At 47.3% G+C, this 24532-nt stretch overlaps 1 protein-coding gene across 1 annotated transcript; it reads right to left on the bottom strand.

Moving 5' to 3' along the window:
• Nucleotides 1-457: 457 nt before the first annotated feature.
• Nucleotides 458-21369, bottom strand: EXOC3L4 (exocyst complex component 3 like 4). The gene is made up of 12 exons (XM_058826974.1): nucleotides 20909-21369; nucleotides 19033-19423; nucleotides 15412-16063; nucleotides 12771-12888; nucleotides 11672-11797; nucleotides 10344-10444; nucleotides 8889-8984; nucleotides 6798-6912; nucleotides 4742-4864; nucleotides 4320-4472; nucleotides 2795-2916; nucleotides 458-621 (listed from the first exon to the last, which is right to left on the bottom strand). The coding sequence occupies exons 2-12, from the start codon at nucleotides 19376-19378 to the stop codon at nucleotides 459-461; spliced, it is 2115 nt and encodes a 704-aa protein (XP_058682957.1). The 5' UTR covers nucleotides 19379-19423; nucleotides 20909-21369; the 3' UTR covers nucleotide 458.
• Nucleotides 21370-24532: the final 3163 nt, after the last annotated feature.

Below are 24532 nucleotides of genomic sequence, written 5' to 3'. Positions count from 1 at the left end.
AGCTCTGCCCCTTGGTTGCTCATGGGCACTAATTATGAGGGAGGATCTTGCTCTGCTGCTGTATAATTATGAAGAGCACAATCCAAGCCTTAATATAGTGCTGAGGCCTTAATATAGCTCTGAGTGAATTGCTTTTGGTTTTCTCCAGTTCTTTGAAAATACATTCAATCTCATACCAAACAGTGGAGCAGCCTCCTAGCACTAGAATCCATATGGAATGTGAGGTGGACACCGTGCCTGGGCTGGAGCTGCTGCCCAGGACCTCTCACAGGAGGTTGGTGTTTTGGTGCATCCGTTGCCTTTGGGTTCTGAACTTGGGGTAGGAAATTCAGGAAACTTCTCTTTTCACCACAGCAGTCAAAAATTTGGGTTTGCAGAGGAGCAAGGTTGGTAGGCAGATTTTGGATCATATGTAGAGGCAGTGTAGGAGGAGGCAGGATGCTGACTTTGGTCCTGTGCTAGAAGCAGCTGATGATTACTGGAACATCAATTTCAGCGAAGAGTGTGCAGCCCTGCCCTCCATCAGAGCTCTCCTGTGCATGGCGCACTTGCCGAAAGATCGCCGCTCTCCTGGCACGGCCCAGCCCCCGGAGCGCCAGGATGGCCAGGACGTGCTCCTTCCTGCAGAAACCAAACAAGACCTGGCTTAGATTTGACCAGCAAAACCAGCCCAGAGGTGAGCAACCAACAGCTGTGCTGGAGACTGAGCAAGGCTATAGCAAAGTGCCAGGGACCAGCCCCTCACCACACCGGAGGAGCCACCAGGATGGGGGTCAGCAGCCTCTGGAGGTACCAAACCAGCGAGCAGCAGCTCCTGCCACACCACACTGCTGGGACAGCCTCCTGCTGCTGGTGCTTCAGGGAATTTCCTCCTCTCCCTCCACACCCATCATGCCCTTTGTATGTTTTCCAGAGAGCATGTGGACCTTTTGTGTAATGATTATTTTGAGATGAGTAATGGAAGTGCTAATATTTAGGAAGCTGATAGGCACTAATTAGGTTAGAGCTGGAAAGCCAACTTGGAAACATAACCTGTTCCAGTAATCTCAGTGTATACAAATTCAGTGATGTCTCTGAGAGCTCAGGGGAAAAATTAACAGGGACCTGAACAGGAAGAAATTTAGGTCCAGCAGGTTCCGCCTCGTTTTCTGAACTTCATTGTTAAAAATAATGTTACTCAATAATGGAAAATCAGAAATTAAATAAACCAAGAGGACAAGCCTTAAAACCTGGCTTGGGTCTGAGGCTAATGATGAAAAAGTACCACAAATCCCAGCCTTGTAAATGGCTTTGCTGACTGGAAAATGGTTTTCAAATAGCCATTGTTGATGACTAGCCATCATTTACCTCCCCTATCCTTCCCAGAACAGGCACTGCCTCTTTCATCTTAGTCTGGCCACCGGGATTAAACCCTTACTGGGGTTTATTTATCTGTTTGGTTTTGTTTGTTTTTTGTTTGTAGGGAATTTTTTTGTAAGGTAGGTATGTTCACCTAGGAAATTACTCAGGAACAATTGTTCCTTTACATGTCCATGTCTTGAATTCCCCCACACAGATAAGCCTGAAGAATATCTGAACCACCCAAGTAAATCTAGTTATGAAAAATTTTGAGCCTCAGTTTTGGGGAGATGTGAATATATTTAATGTGATCTTTCTTCTCAATATTTGTGTGTCCACTTCAGTATTCTAGCGATTAGTTAAATCTTATAGATTATTTTGATTGCATAAATGTCATCCTAAATCATCATAAATGTGAGTGCTGAAACTTTTGGTGGTTTTTTTTTTTCTGAAATTACTCTGATGAAATGGAATTTATTGCAGTCTGTACCACTGATATTCATTCTCAGTGGTTGAAAGAAGAGCTGTAGAAGAGAAGGTAAGGCTAAGCAAGGCTGCTTAGCCATGCACAGAGCTAGTCACTTTCTTTACTTTTCCAGGAGTTTTAAATTTTCCAGATGCAGCCCTGGAACAGCAAACGGAAAGTACAAAAGAAAGAATTTGTAATTTATTCCAGAATTTAATGGTTGTGTTGAGGCCATTTCAGAAACTGCAGCTGAACGGTGTCACTGGCTGCCATGCTTTGAGGTCTGAGCCTGGGAACAGGAGAAAAACTATTTGCTCCAAATCTGGAGCCTGCAAATTGGCAAACAGGGCTGACACTGGTGATGCAGTGGAAAGCGAACTGGAGCTTTACTGTGGAATAAGGATCATTTGGAGCAATAAAATTGAAGTTCAGTGATAAAATGCATGGGAATGGTTCAAAGCTGTGTCAGGGGAGCTCTAGACTTGACATTAGGAAGTATTTTTTTAATGAGGTGCTGGAGCAGGCTCCCTAGTGAGGTAGTTGATGTCCCAAGCCTGTCAGTGCTCAAGAGGAATTTGGACAATGCCCTTAATAATTTACATTAACTCTTGGTCAGGCCTGAAATGATCAGGAAGTTGGATGGATTATCTGTGTGAGTTCCTTCCTAATAGACTGAAATAGCTCCATTCCATTCCATTCCATTCCATTCCATTCCATTCCATTCCATTCCATTCCATTCCATTCCATTCCATTCCAAAATGAAAAGGCTTTGAAGGTAATTTGTGTGCATTCTAAAACAGCACACAGGAGAAAAAAGTATGCAGCCATAAAGGGAGAAAAACAAGTTGAGATTCCCACCATTGCTGGCATCCTGATCTCTAACATGTGGCCACCAACAAAGAGAAGCTGAAGAGCTCAACCCAGGCACAGGGCAAGCTGGTGCTTTTTGGGATGGAGCCCAACAGTGCTGGCATCTGCCACTTCACATACCTGATATCTGGATAATCCTGGCACAGCTCCTTGACATGTGCCTTGATCTTGTCTTTTGTCTTCTCCCCAATGATATTGGCAATGTGCTCTATGGAAGGGAGGAGCCAGTTGGCATCAGAGCCCTGTGAACAAAGAATCCCATGTCTGAGACAGCAGCACCTGCTAAATGCCTTTTTCCCTGCAGCAAGAGCAGGGCAGCAGGATCTATTTCCTGGTGTGAGCCAGGACTGGTGCAGGCAGGATAGGATGCCTCAGGCAGGCAGCAGGGTGCTGGGTAGCAATGGCAAGGCACCCCTGGGAGATCTCCCAAGCCTGACCCTGCACTTCCCGATGCCCACAAGCACCTAAGCAAGCCAGACCCTGAGCAGAGCATTGTGGCTTTGGTCCAGCATAGTAGCAGAAGCCAGATACTTCCTGCTGCCTCATAGTTCCATGTGCCTCATCACTAGGGATACTAGTGTCCTGGATACCTGACTTTCCACAAAACCCAATTAATTAAAATTTTACTTCCTTTTCTGAAAATCCCTGACTGATGTTGCTGTGAGAGACAGAAATGTTAAGGGTTAATGACTCAACCAACTGCATTCATTGTTTTGAACAACAGACACCTAAACTGCAGCAATCAAGTCTTGTTGCTGGATCCACAGGTGATGATACCTTTCCCCTCTGCTATATGCTCTTATCCTTTATTTCTTTTCCTTATATATTTTCCTAAGTGATATTTTTATACTCTTATATTGTTATATTAATATAAGCAATAACCAAAATTGTTACATACCTCCTTTCCATTGTAATCAAATTGTTTTAAAATAAACCAGCCATATATACGCACACATCCATCTATCTATCTATCTATCTATCTATCTATCTATCTATCTATCTATCTATCTATGTACCTATCTATCTATGTACCTATCTCTCTCTGTCTGTCTGTCTGTTTATCTATCTAATCTCTCTCTCTCTTTCCATCTATATATCTCACACTGCTCACTCAGTGTTGTGCCACTCTAATTTGGCCCAAGGGATTTATTAACAGGTACCTCACTTACCCCACCTTCAGGGGTGGGTTGTAACAGTTGTCCAGTCACAAAACACTTAGACTGCCACCACTTTCTCCCTACACCCTGCTGTACACAGATTGTGTACCCAGATAGAACTTCTCAGGATCCTTTGGTGACAAAGTGCATCCCATGGCCTGAGGGAAGAGGACCAGGAAGAAGCTGCCACAGGATGAGTGTGGTCCTAGAGCACATGAACCACCCTATGCAAAGCTCCCTGGGAACATGTTAAAACCAGGTGCTGCCATCAGAGAGCTGCTGGCTGAACATGCAGAAGCTGCCAATGCAGAGAGGCTGCCAGGCTGGAAATCCACACCATGAACCTGCAGTAACCACTTTGCTCACTCTCTTTTCAGCACTTTTATTTCTTGAGGCTTGTGCTCCTCAAGAGAAGTGAACTCTGTGAAGCCAAGTGGGAACCTCTGGGAGTGGGGCAGCCAGGAGATGCCAGGAGACAGCTCACATACCTGATCCATGAGTGTATTGTGAATGATTTTAGCTTCCAGGCTCATCTTTCTGCTCACTTCCTGACGTGTCTCCCTGTTCATTTTCCATCTGGGTTTGATGACCTGGGTGATGTATTCCTTCACCATGTATTTATGAACTTCTTGTAGAAGCTCCTGGTTAAAAAGAAGCAAACCTCATGTTTTTTTTGTCCATTCAAGGCCAAGGCAGTCAGAGAGGGCAGGGAAAGCCCTCAGGTCTTCGGCAGCACCTGAGGGCATAGAGGAGGTACAGGAAGGCAGCACACACTCACTCATACCTACAGCCCCCACAGTTATAAAGAGCAACCGCTGTTGCAGAGGAGTCTGCAGGTCTTACCACAGCCTGAAAATGACGGTGTAACCCCTCAGCATCCCTGTGCCCAGGTGTGGGACCGGCTGCCTACCTGGCCCAGGGGCTCCCTCATGTGCTGCAGGTGCTCAGAGAACTGCGAGACTGCCAACGCCAGTGAGACCGGCCTTTCTGTCTCCAAAATCCAGTTCTTGGTCAGGATTTTCTTAAGGAGTGGCTGAAAAAAAGACCAACTCACTGATGGCACAGGTATATTCAGACTAGATGATGATGTCCTAGCTGAAGGCACCCACCTATACACCTGATCTCAAGTTTGAACTGAAAGCACAGAGCACCCCCTCTGCATGAAGACACGAGGAGCAGGCTGGGTTTCTCTCTCCACCCCAGGGAATTCACACCCATGTCTCCCCTTCCTGGGTAGGCATCCCAGTGCAGAGAGGAGAAGCATCACACCCAGAGCAGATGTTTTGACATTAAAGCCTTATTTGGGATACCTCATTTCCTTGCTCTGTGCCACCTTCTGATCCACCAGCTCTATTTCTTTAGGTAAATAAATTTGTTTCTCTAAGGTATTGGGGAAGAAAGAGATGAAAATGTTAATCACAAGCAGCTCAGGCATGACTAGAACAGGCTGTGGTGAGCAACCGTGAAAGCCAGTATTACATGGGTTTGCACCAGCTTTGGAAACAAGAAGTCACTTGATAGTAAATCTCCTGGTAATTAGCCCAGTAATCCATCACCTCTACAGCCTTCTCCATAAGGAAGTCAAGCTCTTTGTGTTCACAGCCCTTCCAGGAGGCTGTCTGTACTCCTGCAGACCTGCATGAAGTCTTGCTGGGGTTTTCCTTCTGCTCCTTGCTCTGATGTGGTGGTGGGGAGAATGGCAGCTGGGAGCATCTCCAGCTTTATGCCTCATGGGAGTGATGGCACTGTTTCCCATCTGTCCTGGATACAAGGTACTCTGACCACGTGTCCTCAACAGGTTACTTCCCTTTGCTGGTCCCTAGAGCTCATGTACCTTCATACAGAAACAGCAATAGCTGCAAAAAACTTCTGGCATCTGGAGGAGACTTCCCTAAAGGCCAAATGCAAAATATCCTTTCTCTAGCATGTCCCCTTTTCTCTTACTGGCTCTCATGATTGTTGTTTTTAGACTCCTGGCAATCTCCTTCCCAATTATTTCCCCCCTTGCTGTGTTCCCAGCCTGCTGGAGAGCTGTTTAGAAATGCTTTGACTCTGCCTCTCTCAGTTCTCACGACATTTCAGTTTTCTTGCTCAATGCCTTGGCTTGGGGCCTTTCCTTGCCTGCTGTTTAGCTCCAAGACAAGATCTGCAGTCACTGGAAAGTCCCCTTGGCCAGGAGGGCATGGTTTAGGTTGGAGAAATTCCATGACTGTCTTGGTTTCTGGAAGTTATATTTGGGGATTTAGAAAGTGAATTAGGATAAGATTAAAGGGATGGGACCAAAGGCTTGATTTCCCCCATCTTCTATAATACCAGCTGGAGCTAGCAGACCCCAGCTGGCTGAGAGCAGAAAGGCTCTGAGAAGCACAAACTCCACTGCAGCACAGTGTTCTTTTAACACAAGCCAAATTTTATCAGAGTTTTATCAGTTGCTACAAGACCTTTAGCATCCTCATTCTGGAACAATCAGTCTTTTGTCACCATGGGAACAGCCGAGAAAAACCACCCCTACCAGAATGAATTCTGTCCTATCCAAAGAGGTTTCTGACAGACTGTGATGGTAGATCTATGAATCAGTAAGTCAAAGTCCCAAAAAATCCAATGATTTGACAGAAGGAAAAGTGTCCCATTGGTGGTGTTCAGCTTGCCTCTCCAGTGCTTCACTTTGGATAAGATTTTCCCCACTGCTTTGCCTGAGAGACTGGAAGCTGCTAAATATCTTTTTCTTTTGATTGTTAATAACAGCTTTAAAAAAGTACCATTGCTCATGGCAAAAAAATTCCCAGGATGCTGGAAGTATGGATTTTTAATGGGGATTTCCAGAAGTGTTAAATGCATTTTGAGGGACCATAATGTCTTATGCTGCAAAATGAGGTTTAGTTGGTGAGACAAGTGAAGGGCAATGACCTTCAGCTGCTGCACATAACCCTTATATTGAGGAAATAATGTGGCCAAGATCCCCTTACCTGTGTTTTTGTTCTTAATTTTGTTAAAAAATGATTTGTGAAGTTCCTTGTCAGAGCTGCCAAAATCTTCTGCAGTTCCTCAGTATTGACTTTAAACGCTGTTTCTAACCCTGACCTACAAAAGGACAGAGATCACCAATGAGTTAATGTTAAAATATAAACTATTACACAGCTCTAAGGGTGTTATCTGGATTGGCATGTTGGATATTACTTTTAAATAAACTTGTATTTCTACTACTTCCTCTTGGAAACACTTGCTGAGTCAAAGTAATGGCTCTTTTTGCACAATCCTGTACACTGAAAATTAATCATAGATGAGTAACTGTGGTTAAAAGCCCCCTCAGATTTCCTCATCAGGTGGGACAGTGCAGCCATGCAGAGCAGTTGCGTAGGCCAGTTGCTTTTTCACTCGAGCAACACCTCTGTGAAATGATTTCCAGGTACCTGGGTGAGAACTGAGGGCTGTGGGGAAAAAGTAAATAATGAAGCCATAGAAGGGAAAGTTGCTGACCCTGTGTCCCCCAGAGCCTGTCTGATTCACTCCATACAATGTCTATCAGCAGCAGCTGGGATGGTAACTACAGGGATGGAAACCTGTGGAATTTCCTAAGGACAGTGCAGACTTCTGCAATGTTGCACCTTTTGAGAAAGAAAACTTGAGAGGTTAATGAAATACCCTGTGTGTGTGTGTGTGTGTGTGTGTGTGTGCACTTTAGGGGCATTGTGACCTCCTGACTTTCTTTTCACTTTCCATCCCTGTCTGACGGTAACATCCTCAGTGTTGGTGACGGGGGGAACTGAGGCAGCACCACCACAAAAAAAAGCATCACCAGTGATGCCTGAACATCCCTGGATGTGCCACATCCACTGCTGTAAACAGAGAGACCAGAAGGTTCCTGTCACTGCCCAGATTTATATGTCTGAGGCTGCCCTGGCAGGACTATAAAGAACCCAATACCATCCCTGTCATTCCAGGCTGGAGCTCAGGACTGTAACTCCAGTTGAACACCTGAAATCTGGGTCCAGCAGCCAAAAAATCGTGCTGTTAGGACAATTACCTCTGCCCCACTACTCATCACCCCAGGCTGATAAACGTTTAACTTGAGTCAGGGATAAACCCATCACCTCCCTGCCTGGGGCTGGCGTCTCCCTTCTCCCCCTCTCCACTGCTCAGCAGGAAGGGGCAGCAATGTCCCGCAGGGGCAGCAGGAGGCAGGGAAAGCCATTTCCTCGGCGAGGTGAGCATTGCTGGAGAGACCGTGCCATCTAGAGCCTTCCTGGCGGTAGTGCTCGCTGCAGCTAGAGCCGTCTGCTCCTGGGAGACACCGAGCACGAAATCCCCTCCATCCCCTGAAGAATACCTGACAGATGCGTCCCAGCCGGAGCAGGGGCTGCAAATCACAACCCAATCTTCCTGGTGGCCGGAGCCCACGCGCTAGTCCTGTGGTGCTTTGCCAGAATGACAAACAAAAGCACCACATCTGCGCGGCAAAGATGATGCTGAGATGATGCTGCTGAGCCTCTGGGCCTCTGCACGGGGCTGATGGACCAGACCCTGGGACATGCACTCACTGGCAACATCCTACTTATGGGGTGAGTGATAGACCTTTCACAGCCAGCCTGATGATACCTGTTCATCAGAGGCACTTTTCAACACGTGGCTTGAAAAACTAATTAATGCAAAGCCCTGTAATTCCAGATGCCAGTGGCGATGGCAAGCATTTATTTTTAGGTTGAGTGCTTTCATAGATTTTCCTGTAGCCCAGTGCCAAAGGCAGCCTTGAGGTCATGATTCCGAGTTTATTCTGTTAACCTCCAGAACAAAAAAAGAGAAAAACTTCCCCCAAGGATGAAAAAGATGCTCTGAAAATGAGTCCAAAACTCTCATGCAAGCACTACATCCATCCAAATGTCTGTCTCTTCATCCTTGTGGCTTTTTTTTTGCATCCTTTTGGGGAAATCCTCCCATAAGATTAGAAGGTCTGGAGGCTGAGCACCCACTGGGGCACCTCAAGGAGAACTTGGTCTTTCCAGCCACCCGCCCCCAGACCCCAGAAACGCCGCGGTTCAGCTCGGAGGGAGCAGACTTACACCAGGTCATGGAAACTGTTGATGTAGGCAACAAGATAGGGCACAAAGATGGGGCTGTCCTGGGCAGTGCTCCACTCCATGAACTCCTGCTCAAACCTGTAGGAAAATACACCCAGGTATCACTAACAGTGGGGGCACTGAGGATGCCTCATCTCTGTGTACATGGTGGTGTCAGGAAACACCCGTGGCTGGCCCAACCTGTCCCCTCTGTATGCAGACAAGTTTTTTCCAGCTGTCATAACGTGTGTGCAGCGGAGGGGAATAGATGGCAGATAATTATGGGTTTAGGATGTGCTCGCCTGAGCAGGTATGCAGCGCTTCTGGAGAGATGCCAGGGATGTTGGGAGGCCAAATCTCTGACTTTTCCTCATGCTGAGGGTTTAATTGCAGGTATGGTACACAGGTTTATAAGTCTGAGCCTTAATTTCTCTGGCTTTTGGGGCAATATATGACATGCCTTTTAAGCACACAGGGCTGATTTTATAACAGGTTTATAGGAATAGGGCAGCACACCTACCTTCCCTCCCCCCCAAAACCTCAGCGTGGCTGTTAGGTTTGTTTTTTGTGTATTACCAATTTCATGGGGTTGACTGTTCAACCCCATGGTTGTTTCACAGCCAGGTCCATGCTGAAGGCAGTGTGCTCAGGCAGGCTTTGTCTGGTGGTTCCATTCTTTGATAGGGTAAAAGAAACATGCTTGAGCTGGCCCCAGCTACTGGCATCTCAAGTTTGTTTAAGTAAAAGCTTAAGTTTCACTGTTCACTTAATCTGAGAGCCATGGCTGCCCCAGCTTGCATTTTACACAGGTTTAAAAAAAAAAGAAAAAAAAAGAAAGAAAAGAAAAAAAAATGAGGAAAAAGAAAGAGAGAACAAAGAAAAGGGAAAAGAAGAACAAAGAAAAAAAGAAAAATAATTATTTCAGCAATTTCCTTTGGACACTGGGCAAATTTTAATGGACTCAGGAGGCAGCCCAGCTGTGTTTTTGCCAGGGTATAGCAGAGAGGGTCTCATGAGCAATTTTTTATGCCCACAGCCATGGGATGCCAGAGAAAACCACTCAGCAGGACTCACCCCAGGATACCTGGATGATGTTTTGGGCAAACAGGCTTTTGGTCTTAGGGGTCCATAACAATTGCTTGCTCACAACTGAAGCTGCAAGTGACCAGCACCCATATGTCACAAAAGTCCTGGGTGGATGGGACTGTAGTGGTCCTGTCCATTTCCAGATAGCAGACACTTCCCAGAGCTCTGACATTAGATCTTTGGACTCAAAGAGTCCCATCTGGGTCTATTTATGACTCCCTCCAAGTTGTTTTGCAGCTTGCTTATAACTGGGCTCATTGTGATCTCTAATTCCCCCAGGAGCAGCCAGTGTCTGAGCCTGGACCTTTTCCCTCTTTTTTTACCAATGTGGGACTCATTTAGTAAGAAAGTGCTGCCCAGAGCAGTGATGACCTTGGTATGAATTCGAGCAGCTCTGCCATGCACAACTCAAGCATTTTTGTTTCCAGGCTTCTGCTGATAGCTCCAGATAACTTCACGTGCTGCCCGATGATCTAGAAAAGGGGATGAAGAAACTCCAGTGAGTGGGACAAGCACTGGTGGAATATCTTTCACAAGAATCTCATGCAGCTTTGGTCAGTAAGAATGGCTCACCTAGCAAAGGGGCAAACAGCCAACTTGTTGACAGGAGATTTTCATCAATCTCTGGCAGTTTAAAAAATTATAATGCAGAATGGACCAAGGAGCACCAAATGATTTGTGATGTAATCATTCACCCCTAATGACCTAGTGCCCTTTTGCTGTCTAAGTGTGAGTTAGAGGTGGTGTTGGCTGGAGCTCTGAGGTGTCCTGGTGTCATCCTCCTCTTCTGGGGAGAATTGCTGGAGGGATCCCAACCCAAAGCCCAAGGGGAGCTGAGTTGTCCCTGTGTATGACCCCATGATAAAGGTGACTATGAGCCCCAGCCTGGAGGGTCCACACAAGCCCCATTCTCAGGACAGCACAGAGGGTCAGGCATCACCCTGAGCTCTTGTTTGCACTGGAACTCCGTCCAGACAACTCCAGCTGCACTTCTGGACTGAGGTGTGTTGCAGTCCTATTCTGGTACTTCCCATGCCATTCTATCCATCTGCTAAATCAATTCAGACCAGCCTTCCCTATGATCACATAATGTGTAATATTCCTCTGTGGAAAAAGAGTCACATTAGCAGAAAAAACTCTATTTTCTTTCTTTTTCTCTCCCTCTCTTTTTCTGCTAGTATTATTTAATTGAAGTGACTCAATCAATTGAGTGATGAGAATTAATCCAAACCCTTCCTGCCTTTATTACCCTGTAGTCCCTAAAGCTAGTAGGGGCTTTTGTTTTTTGTACTGCTTAAATTGGAGTGGCTGTCACTGCCTACAGCCTTTCCCCAGCTTCCACAGCCCTGGGACAAAGTTGCTCTTTAAGCCAAAGGTTTTTTCAAAGAAACCTTTTCTTTCCACCTTTTTTCCAATTCTCTTTCTTCTTCCTAATCAAAGAGGTTTAGGGACTTTAAAATCAGTTGCCTATTATGTTGCTGACACAATTGACAGCAGGTTTAATTTGCAGCTAGAAGGCAAGCGGGAGAGCTAAAAGTTGTAATAAATGGCATTTTCTGCTCTAATGTATTCTGCCAGTATGTGACTTACATAAATTATCACAGGAGGCGGTACCTCCACCCCAGAAGGAAACGATCCAGTTTCCCTGGAGCCACAGAGAACCCCCCACCACCACCACTTTCCCCCAGCTAATTAAATACCGTTTGAATATCAAAAGAGAGTGAGGTGTGGTAGAGGTTTTCCTTCTCTTCTGAATGAACTTCCTTCTTCCACTTCTCTGTGACCTCTAGTCTCAGGATGTTTCCAAAATAACTTTCGATTTTCCCCTAAACATTAAACATAGGAAGGAAACATGCAGCTCAGGATAATGAAGCAAGCAGGAATACAGTACATTTCGCTGCATTTTGCTCCATCAGCACGTTGTGAGGCACCATGCACCACATGGAAAGGTGAGCAGCCATAGGCCTTGCTCCAGACCTCAGGAGAAATCAGGAGCTGTGCTATGTTTGTGCAAGATACTCCCAAATCAGTCATTCTCCTGGCAGGGAAACAGTGTGTCAGCTGTTTGATTGCAAAGTCCTCCAGCACATGGAATGCACCCGGCCAGGATTAAAGATCAAACCAGTCCTTTCCAGGGTACAGCCAGTCAGGTAAGCAGCAGCACTGTTCAGTCCTGGCTGAAAAATCAATCTTGTTGCTTGGTGAAACAAAGTGATCTTTCACCAGCACGGTGGAGAAATATTGATTTCATTCAGCTGGGTACCTTGAGCTCACCTTGAGCTGTGCCCTGATTTAGAAATGATTTGCAGGAAAATGTCTGAGCCCAGCAAAGTGCCAGGAAAATCTTACACAGCATGCCAGACAAGGACTGCAGAAAGACAACTGGGAAGCAGCTTCATCAGAGGACACAAACTATGAGTGTGTCCTCTGGTGGAGATGCCCAAAGTCTGCCGATCGGAAACCTCGGATGTCCTGGAGGAGATCCCACAGAGTGGCAGTAGCTGCTAAAATGCATTTGCCCCTAACTTTGCAACGTGTACAATCTGCTGAAGGCCAGCTACGACCTTTCAGTAAGTGTCTGCCATACTGAGTGGGTCTGGTACAGTCCTGTTGGCTCTGCTTGGGTCCCCAAGGTGGTATTCAGGAATTTTTTGCTTTAGAATACAGTCCACTCTGTGTGGGGCCAGTAGGACCCAGCACCTGGTGGGGCTGGAAACCACAATGCAGTCATCCAGGTCTGGGAGGCTGGGATTCCTGTACCTTCCCTGGGGGGCACGTGGGGACTAGGTCAAAACTCACCTTTGCAGAAGCAATGTAGTCGTTTTTCAGCTTATCCCAATCAGCTGGTGTTAACAGCAAGGACAGGTTCTCTGTCTTAACCTCTGGTTTGAGCTGGGGATCACCCAGAAAGTGTTCACTGGAAAGAATCAAATGAACAAATTATAATAGCTCAGAGTGTGAATAAACTGATAGAATATTCATGCAGCGTGAGCTACATAATTATTAAGCCATGAGAAATATACTTAAAGCTTAAATTGTGCTCCTTGTTTTCAAGGTTTAACAATAAAATCTTTCCTTTCTATTCAAAATCCTAATTATTCAAACCCAAAATGATCTAAGGTTCCAGCCCACTTCAGAAATCATGAGACTTCTGAGTTGTTTGGACATGAAAAGTGCTATGAGAATTTACTTTTTTAAATAAACAACATGAAGCTGATTCATTCGACCAGAAGCCTGCAAAATGCCTTTCAGGGTAATTCCTGTAGTAGCGCGTTGCTTTGGAGTTAGCCCATCTCCCTGCCTCCTCTGCGGTGTTGTATCACAGCTCGTGTCAGCCTGTGATTTGTCTCCGTGCATTATCCTGAGCCAGGGGAGGTGGCAGAGCAGGACCTGGAAGGCACTGCCATGCCTGGGACACGAGCCATGTTCCCCTGCAGATGGAAGGGGTGGGTGGACGTGCAGCTACAGAGCCTGACTCCAAAGAGGGCTCAGCTGACATGTGACTTTGCTGCTCACTTTCCTCTGGACTGACATGTACTCAAGCCAGCTGATTAGCACAGAAGCAGGGGAAGGGAGGGAGTGCCTGTGTTCCTCTCTCTGGGGCAGGAAAAGCATTATTAGCCTGTACAATTGAATGTGCTACTCCTGCAACCTGCTGCATCTTGCAGGGCAGTGAAGGCAGAAAAGAGAAAGAAGAAAATATTCGTGCACTTGATGAAGGTGGAGCCAAAGTTTTGAGGCATTGTTTGTTAATCTGGGAACACGGCTGCAGTGTCCTGCACACAGCCTGCACATTTGCTCAGCCACCAAAAAAGGGTTCCCCTTGCCACACACCAGCACTGCACCCACAGTTAGGTTCAGATACAAGTGAGGACTGTAGTGTAAAAGGTCAGGCTGCTGCAGAGTGACTGCTCAGCAGAAAATAAGTTCAGCCTGCTGATAGTGTCCTGGAGTCAATGTTTCCATGGTCATGGTTCAGATTTCCCAGAGAGGAACATCTCCACATGTGGAGCATTGCACAACCCAGCTGCTGCCAGAGCCTGCTGCTCATTCTAAAGGACAACACAGATACAAACTCTCCACCACAACTCAAAGGACAGTCTCAAATGTGTACTCAAGGGGCTTATTCCCACCTCTTTTTTTTAATTGTTTTTAATTTGTTTGAATTGTATCATCAATAATGAATTTGGGTCAATCAATCTCTTCCTTTTTGATTATTTATTCCAAGAGACAATGAAGCTTTTTTGAATGGGAAAATCAAATGGAGGCAGCCCAGAACAGCCAGGTGATTGCAAGCGGTGCCCAAAACAATTGCAAACTCTCAATAAACCCTCCACAACAATTTAGAGAAATATGGTAGGGGCACTTTTCTTTAGTACAGAACCTGGCTGCTGAAGCTCATCTCTTTCCCTGCTCTCCTGCAATGCCAGGGTGGGGCCATGCATGAATTCCCTTCAGATGAGATCTGCAGGGATTTGTGATGCTGACAGGGTTACATACATCAGTGTGGTCACCACACTCTAGGTGGGGTTTTAAGAGCAACTGGGTAAATTCACAGGAGAAACCTGTTGAGGGCTGTTCAAAACAAAGACCACCTGCAGTGCAAATGTTTCTTACCCAAAAGCAGCCTCAGGCTAGGGGTGTTCTCAAAACAGTGCTGCTGCTTGCCCTGCTCTGTCACTGCCCCCTTTCTGGCCATTTGGACCCACTGTTTGGCTCAGCGCTGATTCTCTCTCCTGCCTTCACTCCTTTGTTTTATTTGAGGGCTGCCAATGGGTTTGTGTTTGTCCCTGCCTTGAACATCTGGTTCAGGTCATACCTGGAAGTCAGCTACCAGGACAGACACAAATTTTCTTTGACATTACTGTTTTCACATGCTTATTTTCCAGACCCCTGAACTGCAAGGAGCTGTGTCTTAAACCCCTCCCATTCAACCAGCGGACACATCTGAGACAGAGCCTTTGTTTTCGTGTGTCTAATTACCCTCGATGATGTCTTGACTCCTCTTTAAGGGGACTCTGACCCCATGCATGGGGATTAATGTGGCCCATTTCCAAATGCATGACAATTTTAATTAAACAGGAAGAAGACCTCCTCCACAGGCCCCTGCCTGTGCCTGGAAAAGTCACTGAACAGCTGTTAGATCTTGCAAAATATATACAGAAAGGAACAGGTTTATCAGAGCAGGTTTATCAAATGCAGGGAGGAGCTTCCTGGGAATGGGAACAGCAAGAGGGAGAGGGATGGGAAAATGGGGTGATGTAGATCTGTAAAAAACAGCAAGACTTTTATCCACAGACCTTTGTCCCCACCTATTAACAGATTTGTTATCTGGCTCCACTTGCTTGGAAAACAGAACAGCCTGGCGATTTTGGAGTACCCCACAGCCCCGTGGCTACCTGGAGGAGGCAGAGGCACTGTGGCAAACCCAGCAGCTCACCTGTGGTAGGTGTTGGCTACCCAGTCAAGCAAGGTGTAGAGCTCATGGAAGTCCAGTGGTCCCTGTGAGAGTTCTTGCAAATGTGAGGCAATGGCATTGTGAAAAGCTTCCACATATGTGTCACACACCTGGTACTCCTCTGGATAGCATTCTTTCACTGATGACTTGACTTTCAGTAAATCCTCCCTCAGGTGTTCCTGGAGGAAATGTAAATGGAGATCAAGCCAAGAAGTTGCTTCTTCCCTTGGTGCCATAGGTGCCTTCAGGACTCTTTTCCTCGCACTCTCCTTGACAGCTTCCCTCCATTGCTCCCTCCACTTTCTGGGCCTGCCGAGCAAATCTGACCCTGGATGAGCAGTATTGTCTGTTTTGGGATGAGCTGCTTCTTCGTGGGCAATTAAAGTCACCATGGAGGTCAGCATGGTATGCTGTAAAGTGGGATCCTCCAGTGTTGCCTCCACTATGGACTGGATTGCATTTGTGATGGAGTTATAAAGCAAATCCACATCCTTGGATTTCCGTACAAACTCCTGGGGGTTATCACTGTATTTCTCAGAATCCCGTTCAGAGATAGTCTCATCTTCCATTAACTTGATACTTGCAAATGCTTCCAAAAGTTGTCTTTTCTGAATAAGTTCATTGATTTCCATTACTGCAGAAACAGGGGGGAAGGGGTTGGGACAAAGCAGGTATGTATTAGGCTATTGACAGGTTGGTAACAGGATAAGATGCCTGACAGGGAAACTTGCAGGGGGCTGTTCAGAGTAGTCAGGTCCCAGCAGTGCCTCTGAGACTGCCCCTGTACCTCCCTGGTCTCTCTCGCTCCTGTTTGACACAGGAGGGAAAAACAGTGGGAAAGCAATCACTGCAAATTGAGGCACATCCCTAAACAGCTGGTTACAGAGACAGGAAATATCAAAAAAAACTGCTGATAGCCCTGCAGGAAGGCCTCAAGCAATGGCTGGTGAGGCTGCACAGAGGGACGCTGGAGGCTCGGGATGCATAAAACTGCTTCTGGAGTGGAGATGAAATGGAACTGGCAGCAGGAATGGTTCAGGATATTCCTTACCAGCAGGATTTCCTTTAGCATGGATGTCCTTGTTTCCCTGCATACCACTGTGCTCAGCACAACTCGGCTGCTGTGCTGGCCATGGTGGTGTAGCCCAGCTCAGGCATGTCTGGCTGAAAGGGCATTTCAGTGTGCTGCCCAAGAGGGCAGGGAGAGTGCCCAGGGGTCTGGCTGGGGTAGTGGGAGGGAGCACAGCAGGACAGACCCCTTTGGGTGTCCTGAGCTCTTGGGTCAGATCTCTCTCTCGATGGTTGTGTCTGTCCCAGACTACCCACAAGCGTGTCCTCAGAGACACTGGGGCCCCGAGGGAGCCTCCTGTATGTATGCCCACAGTCAGGTACCAAGCACAGCCTCACACCAGTGATGTTTATCTCCCAAGCGCTGAGCACTGCTGTCCCTCAGTGGTCTGGGGAGATCTGGGCATTGTAGGGGCCTAAACTTGTGGATTTGTGATGCTCCTGGTGCTCAGGTCTCATGTGGGTTTTCTCCACCTCCTTTGCTTCTGGCACCTACTGCCAGAACTGGCTGGTGTTGGCTGGGGGGAAGTCACCCAATACTGCTACCCCCAAAGTGGCTGAGGTCTACTGAGTTTCCCATTTGTTTTGCAAAGTCTTGCTCATGCAAGAACCACTGCCTATTTGCCAGTAAGAGAAGAAATATTTGCCATGTGTTGAGGAGATCCAACAGCATTTAGATTTTGAGAGACCTTGTGAAGCTCTCACTGTCTCCAGTGTTGTAACAGATGCTCTGAACAGGAGATCCCACTCTGACACTGGGCAGAAGAAAAATATTAGAGATGGGAAAGGGCATCCTTTAGGCCTGTGTGACCACTGCTTCTGGGGCATACACATACAAAATTATGTGGAAAAATTGGAGAGCACTCAAAGAAAGACTGGTTCATAGCACATAATTTCTGCCCTTAGGCTTGTCTGCACACAGGTTTTATACCATATGTACCAAGTAATCTTTGTAGCATAAGAGTATCTGTATGAAGACAGAAATGTGCCAAATAACCCAACTATTGATGCATCACAAAACACATAGATCTTTGAGTGCATATATGGTGCTACAGTTGTTTCTGCACTCAGAAGGGAGGAAAATTCTACCAATTAACTTAGTCTCTTCTAGATAAATTAATATAAAACCTGTGTTTACACAATTGCTTGCAGTGAGAGGCTAGAGGAATACATTCTGTTCTGTTTATCAAAGTGAGAAAACACCATTTAATCACCATCTAGGATAATTATTCAGGGAGGTGATGTTGGGTGCTAAATGGATCTTTAATTCCGCAATACAAGATCAGCCAGCTGGTGGTGGAAGGAAGACAATTGAAAGGCAATTAACTATTATGCAGCTTAATGGTGCACGTGGTGGAATCTCCATCACTTGCCATATTATCTCAGGATGGGATATGTTTCCGACAGAGCTGCTCTAGTCCAGGCCAAACACAAGCTATTGGGCAGAGAATGGGCCTTATTTGTGCAATTTCTCAGCTCTTTTATTTCAGGAGATCAGAAAGCTTGTGGTAACATTTTCTGCCACTCCTCATCTATGACCCTTGGAGATCAGACTAGAAAAGTTTATGAGATGAGCTCAGATCCAGTTTACCAAGCTCACAACATATCAATGTAAAGCAGTAAATCACTTCCCAGCACAGTAGAATGTATTACAGCAGTGAGGCTATGTCAGCCCATGGATCTGATCCCTGTGGCACCCTATGCTGTAGACCAAGAATTTCTTTCTAGAAATTCAGACTGAGGAAAGGCCAAGTGATGTTGTTTCACCTCAGTCTGTCTCCAGGTGAATGCATTGCAGCACCTCTGCCTTGAGAAGGTGGAGGACAGTACCATGATCAAAGTTATTGCACTTTGCTCACACCTGGGGAAAGGTGAGAGCTATGCTAAAGGGAATAGTTATAGTTTGTCTGAGACCAATCTATAAAATACTGACAAAACACATGAGGCAACCAGCCTGAGGAAGACAGAAATCAAATACTTGCAGCACTGCTGTTGTGAGGACAGGCGGAAAGTCAATGCAAGAGAGCAAAATATCTGTGGAAGTCTCTTTGCAAGGCAATCTCTAAGATTAGGAACCAAAGTGGAGCTTCCAAACCAGATCATAGCCAAACCATCTTTCTTCCCCTCTAAGCCTTGCAGCACCCTACAGAGCTGAAGAGCAGAAATTGTCCACGACAGCAATGCAGGCAGTAGCACACTGCACTCGTAGGTATTGTCAGCAGCTCCCAAACTGTGCTCAGCAGCTTGGTGACTGATATGTGTGATGGGCAGTGTCACTCTGACAGGTTGATGCAGGCTGCTGGTATGGCTAAGCTAAGGCAGAGGAGGCCACAGAGCAGCATGTTCAGTGACAGAGGCCAGCCCAGGCTGGGCCAGGTAACCCCCAGTGGGTCCATGCACGGGGTGCAGTTACCTCTCCCTTGTGAAGGGATGCCTGGTTCTTTAGCACCTCTGTTGGGCCCAAGCCTTGCACACTGTAAATTATTGTTATATTTATCCTGGCAAGAAAATGGCACTGGTGGTTTTGTGTCTTACCTGAAAGAGGTTTTGCTTCAATGGGCTCACATATTTCACCAACCTTCTCCACGCTGTCACAGACTGTAGGTTTGTTCTCCTCACAGCTCCTGAGTGTTCGCAGAAGTCTTTTTGCATTCCAAGTGCCAGTACCTTCCTTCCCTCTCTCTTTTTTCAGACTCAGTCTTGATTTCTGGATACTTAACATTGTTTTAATACCTCTTTCAAAGAACCCACTGTCCCTCCTCTGTGAATCTGAGGTGCTCAGCTCAGAAGCAATCTCCATCTTTTCCTCCCCTGGACTGCTCATTGGAGAGGCTGGTTCTGAGGTCACACTCCTTATGTCTAACTCCATATTTCTATTCATCTTGTTTTTCAACAGGAGGTTTCCCAAACAGGTTGATGGCAATCACTGAAATGCATAAAACAGCAGAATTAGAGATGTCCTTAACAGGGTATTAGTGTGTCTCCAAAGTGGAGTCCTAGACTGAAAGTCTTGCCCATTCCTTTCCTGTGCCTAAATACAAGGACAGAGCAAGATGTTGTAACCTGGAGCTGCTGAAACAATCTCTCTACCCACAGACAGCAGATGCTGGCCTGCACCTGGTACTCTGGAAAGCTTCACTTTACTCCATAAACCAGGCAAGTGGCAACTATTTCTCCAGCACCAAGGAATCATGAGACGTCAGAGATGTTAAAATCTGTGTAAATGTACTATTTCAATGGTTTTACTTTCCATTCTTCTAGATGCATTTCCAGCCTTGCAGAAATTCCTGAATCTCACTGTGTTGTTTCTGATGTGAGTATGGCAACTTTGGATTTCGTTGCTACTTCTGCCCTGCTCAAACCCTGAGCTGCTGCTGCTGGAGGTGGCCCAGGGGTGAGTGGTTCCCAGCAGGTGGCTGAGCTCTGCTTTAGCCCCTTCCACCAAAGCCACAGCTATCTCTGCACTCTGAATCATCATGACCACAGCACAGGAGGCAGTACGAGGCCTCAGCACTGCATCCCAACAGGCCAAAGATGGGTATCTCCAAGGTCAAACAAGCCTCTGCACAAGCTGTGAGGGGATGCTGCAGGAGATTCCAGATTCCAGCAGAAGTGCTCCTGTCAGTGCTGCTGGGCTGCAGCCACAGCCTCTGCACTTGCTCAGCTCCTGCCCTGCTGCAGACAAACTCCCCTCTGCACACCCTGAGGGCTGGCTCAGGTGTTTGGGAGGAGGGAGGAGAGAGGTTTTGCCTTCCCTCCCTTGCAAAGGGATCCCATCAGACCACCAGCTGTTACAGCCCATTCACTGTACATTGCAGTGCCCTGAGGATGGAAAATGCCACATTTCTCCAGAGCAGGCTTAAGCAGCTGAGTGAACAGTTCAAATTATTAGAAACAGCTATTGCTTGAGGTCACACAGGAACTGCCTGTCTTGGGTCTGTCCAGCCCACAGAATCCAGAGCTTGAAAAATGATTGCAATCAATAGACATGTTGGGACTCTGGAAATAGATTTCATCCTGCCTCAGTTAGGGTTTTGCTCCCTTGTGCATGGTTATTTCACAGGCTGTGAACTGCAGGGATGGCATCTTCCCATAGGTTTGCTGAGCTGCTCCCCCAATAGGGCTCAGAGCCTGCCTCACACACTCTCACAGGAGGGAGTATTTAGCCATTCACTGCCTTGCTCAGGAGCTCACCCATCACAGCCCATACAGAGGGTGGGAGGGAGAGGAGGGCACCCACTGCCCAGGGATTTCAGTGAAAGGAGGCTGAGATCTCAGCTCAGGCTCTCCATGGGGGTTCTGCAGACAGAGCGGAGCAGCAGCAGTGGTCAAAGGGATGACCTACATGGTGGAGAGATCCAGGGGAAAAGGAACTAAAGGTGAGCCCATGAGAAAGGAAAGGAATACATACCCCAGTATTGACTGAAGTGATCCCTGCTGCAGCAAGCTGGGATAGCGCGGGTGTGAGCCACAGAAGAGAGAGCAGCTCCGTGCTGCAGGAAATCCAGCGCAGATGCAGTGGCAGGTGAGCAGCGCTGCAGGACAGAGGTCTGGGCCAGCTCACCCACCTCAGCTGGGAGCACCATCCCTCACACATGTGCTGGCTAAGGGGCTCCCTCTGGGAATGCTGCTCTCCATCCTACTTTACCCTCTGAAAAGGGCTGCTAAAAGTGTAAAAAAAGGCTTGTCTGCACCTGCCCAAGAGCTCCAGCACCTTCACACGTTTGAGCTCTGGAAAAGACTCGGCACTGTTTCACTTTCACTATGTCTGAGCATTTAAAAGAAGAGGTGGGGAAAATAATTCCAAGTTAATTATTACCCTACAAGTGGGGATGGGGCCTTGAACCAGAAGTTCTATGATGGGCTGAGCTGCTTCCTTGAGATGGCCTGGGGCAATGAGGGGAAGGAGGATTTCAGGATGAGGTCCTGTCCTGATGGGCTGAAGCCCCACACTATCTGGGTAGAGGGGTCCAAAAGCAGCCCCAGAGCTGCTTCACCCCCTTCTGCACTGTTTCTGCAGGTCATGGGTGGCTTGGTCCCAGTAATGATTGCCAGACGTGGGTGAGGGACAGGGAGTAATGTGTCCCCTGGTTAAATATTTATATATTCACATCCTCACTTTGCCCTGCAGGCACTTATTTCCATGGGGTTGCTAGCTCTGGATCCTTCCGTTCTCAGAGCATTTAGGAACTTTGGAGGGAACTCAAAGCAAAAGAACATGAAAAAAGGGGCCTTGAAGGTTTAAACAACATTAAACAGTCACTTGTTTTGTCACTGAGTTGTGCGAGATGATTTAACCCTGGGGCTCCTTTAGTGCCCCGACAGAGGCAAGTCAGGCTGCCAGGTGTCCAAGGTCCTGGTGTAAAGCAAAAGGGGTAAATCAGGAGGTGCCACCATGCCATGGGCAGTGTGCACTTCTTTGCTTTAGAAGCCTGCCAACATAGCACCTGTCAGTGTGATAAGGGACATTGGAGGGGTTAGTGATGGAAAGATGCAATAAATGACATCTGGACTTTGTGCTGTGCAGAGGAGAACAGAGGGAGAGAGAGACGGAGGCTAACAGAGACTGTGTGTCCACAAGACGGAAAATATGTGGGATGGGAATAATTATGATCATGTCAAACAGGGAAGCATGGCAGCATGGACTTGGTGTGAAATTTCCCTGATGGTGAGATGGGACTTGGCAGAGCATCATTTGTGGCTGCCCCATGGGGCAGGGGGAGTCCTGCCTGAAGCCTCCCTCTGCCAGGCAGTGTCGTGCTGAGCTTTCTGTCCTTGAGCTCTTCAAAGTCATGGGTAAGCCAGAGACTGCCCTTCTGTACTGGGGAAAATCAGTAAAACATTACTGATAATGCTTCTGCTACCTGGCAGGTTGACAATGTGAACAAAGGAATGAGCTATTTATTCAGGCAGGGGTTGAGGAGTGGAAAGCCCCTTTGGACACAAAGTCCAACTAAACCTCTTTCCATCCGGGTTTTAATTGCCTCATCCACAAAATATTTACATGGTGCTGGTTTGTAGAGACAGGCTCACTGTGACTGTGGTGCTGCCAGAGCAGGTAGCAGGACCAGCACAGATGGGGTCTGATCTGGGCCTCTCTGGGGCTGTCAGCTACTCCAAACCACAGCTAGCCTGGGCTATCCTGGCCTGCTGGATATTAATAAACACAATCCTGAGGGAGCTCTGAATCTCACAGTCTAGGTCACCTCTCTCCCCACAACCCTTTCTGGTGCTCTGTCCCAGCAGCAGCTCTCAAGGAATGCTCCTGTTCCCGGAAATGCCATCAGGGCAATGCTGTTTCTAGGTGCCTGTCCACAAAAGCTCATGGGAATTTAAAAATGTACTAGGTTTTGCAGTTGTTTACCATTTTTCTTCAATTATTGATTTTGCAAAATGTTTTGTCAAGTTGTAGGTGCATTAAAATCTGCAGGGGTGCTGCTATCTAACAGCTCCCTAATGCCCTGCACCCACTAACCTCTGCGAGGCTTTCAACTGCTGTTTTCCTCCTGACCCTTTGGAATATTTGGTTTGGGGTTTATTTGATCCCTCATCTCTTCCCTGTGTCTTTTGCTCATATATGTTGTCTTACTTCTTATTTCTTTTCCTGCAATAACACACGGGGCAGTGTAAGACTCCAGAGGCACAGTGTTCCTTGGCAGAGGTGAGGGGCAGGGAGAGTGGTTTGGGGGGGCCCTGCAATTCCCTCTGTAGCACCGAGGTTTCCATCAGCTCCAAAGGCCAGGAAAAAAACATATTTCTGGGGCTCCAGGGGAATGCTGCTGTGATGCAAATTCAGAAAGCTGTGCCATATGCCCCCCTCACAGCCTCAGCAGCCCAACTAGCACAGCCCTGGTGGGGCATGCTGTGACCCACTCCCTTTCTGCAGGTTTCATTTGAAATCTCAGCCTGTGTGGGTGGAGGAGACCCCAGAGCTGCAGTGATTTATTGCAGCAGAGAGGCTTGATATTTTTAACAGCATCACTGATGATGGATGAGACAACGACTTGCTCGGAGGCTGCACATGCCTATGCAGCCATTTCCTCCTGAGGGGTGATTCAGGGAAATAAGATACTGTTTCACCTGAAATATTTTTCTCTCTGCTTTTAGGTTGAGGGAGGCTTGAGCCTTAAGCTGAAAAGTCCATTTGCAGGAAAGAAGCAGGTTGTGATTTGGAGGCTGGGTTTTACAGAAGGGATGCTGGCTCCCAGGTTTGAGTGGAAGAATTTGGAAGGTGCCATTTCTGCAAAACACATCTGGGAGAGGATGTGCTCCAGACCTAAGGATGGTGTCCTACTCTGTTCCTGTGTAGCCATGGGAGGAGACCACTTGAACTAGTATATATCACACCAGGGAACAAAATCACAAGTCCTCATTTTGTTGCAGAAAGGTGGCCCAGGAGGATTTTCCATGAGAGCTGCCACTGCTATGGAAGTTCATCCTGGGTGCTTTTGAAAGCATCAAAGTTTTCTTTCTTCTCCTCCTAGAATAGGTCTGGAACAGGCCTGTTCAAGCAGGATCTCTCACACTGGTTTTCTTCATTTGAAGTGAAATTGTTTTAACGCTTTCAGCAAGCCACCAGCCCCATGTGCGGTGCCAGCCACGCTGAAGCATGCCAGGACTCATGTGAGCCCAACAGGAATGGCAGATCTGGGAGACAGGCTTCCCCACTCTCCTGATTCTTGCTGCAACAGCCCCACAAGCACATTTTGCCAGCAGGCACAGACCAGCCCCCACTGGCCCTGGAGCTGCGTGGTGCAGCCAGGGCCAGGGCAGTGCCTGTGTGCTCCCCCAGCCTGGCAGCAGCTCTGCTCCTGGGGATGCTCAGCTGGTGCATCAGGGATGCACTGTGGCAGTGCCTGCTGAGCATTTCCTTCTGCTTGCTTGTGATTGCTGTGAGCTGTTGAGTAGAGGGACGGTAATTGCTAAAAACTGGCTGTGCAGGTTGTGCACTCCTAATGTAGCCCATTAGTCTGCAGTGAGCATCAGCAAGGCCGGGGTGGAGTCCATCACCCCAGCCTCGAGACTGAAATGTCAC

Source organism: Poecile atricapillus, chromosome 1 (genome assembly GCF_030490865.1).
Source record: "Poecile atricapillus isolate bPoeAtr1 chromosome 1, bPoeAtr1.hap1, whole genome shotgun sequence".
In the NCBI taxonomy this organism is placed as follows: Eukaryota; Metazoa; Chordata; class Aves; order Passeriformes; family Paridae; genus Poecile; species Poecile atricapillus.
Note: the sequence above shows the minus strand (reverse complement) of the source record. Positions and strands in the feature narration are given on the sequence as shown.

What these genes read in the sequence shown, in the direction of transcription:
- EXOC3L4 (XM_058826974.1), bottom strand. Translation starts at nt 19,378, where the DNA reads ATGAATAGAAATATGGAGTTAGACATAAGGAGTGTGACCTCAGAACCA. An exon ending in ACTACATTGCTTCTGCAAAG is followed by an intron (nt 11,798 to 12,770) that starts GTGAGTTTTGAC and finishes TTTAATGTTTAG; the next exon opens with GGGAAAATCGAAAGTTATTT. An exon ending in AATTAAGAACAAAAACACAG is followed by an intron (nt 4,865 to 6,797) that starts GTAAGGGGATCT and finishes TCTTTTTTTCAG; the next exon opens with CCACTCCTTAAGAAAATCCT.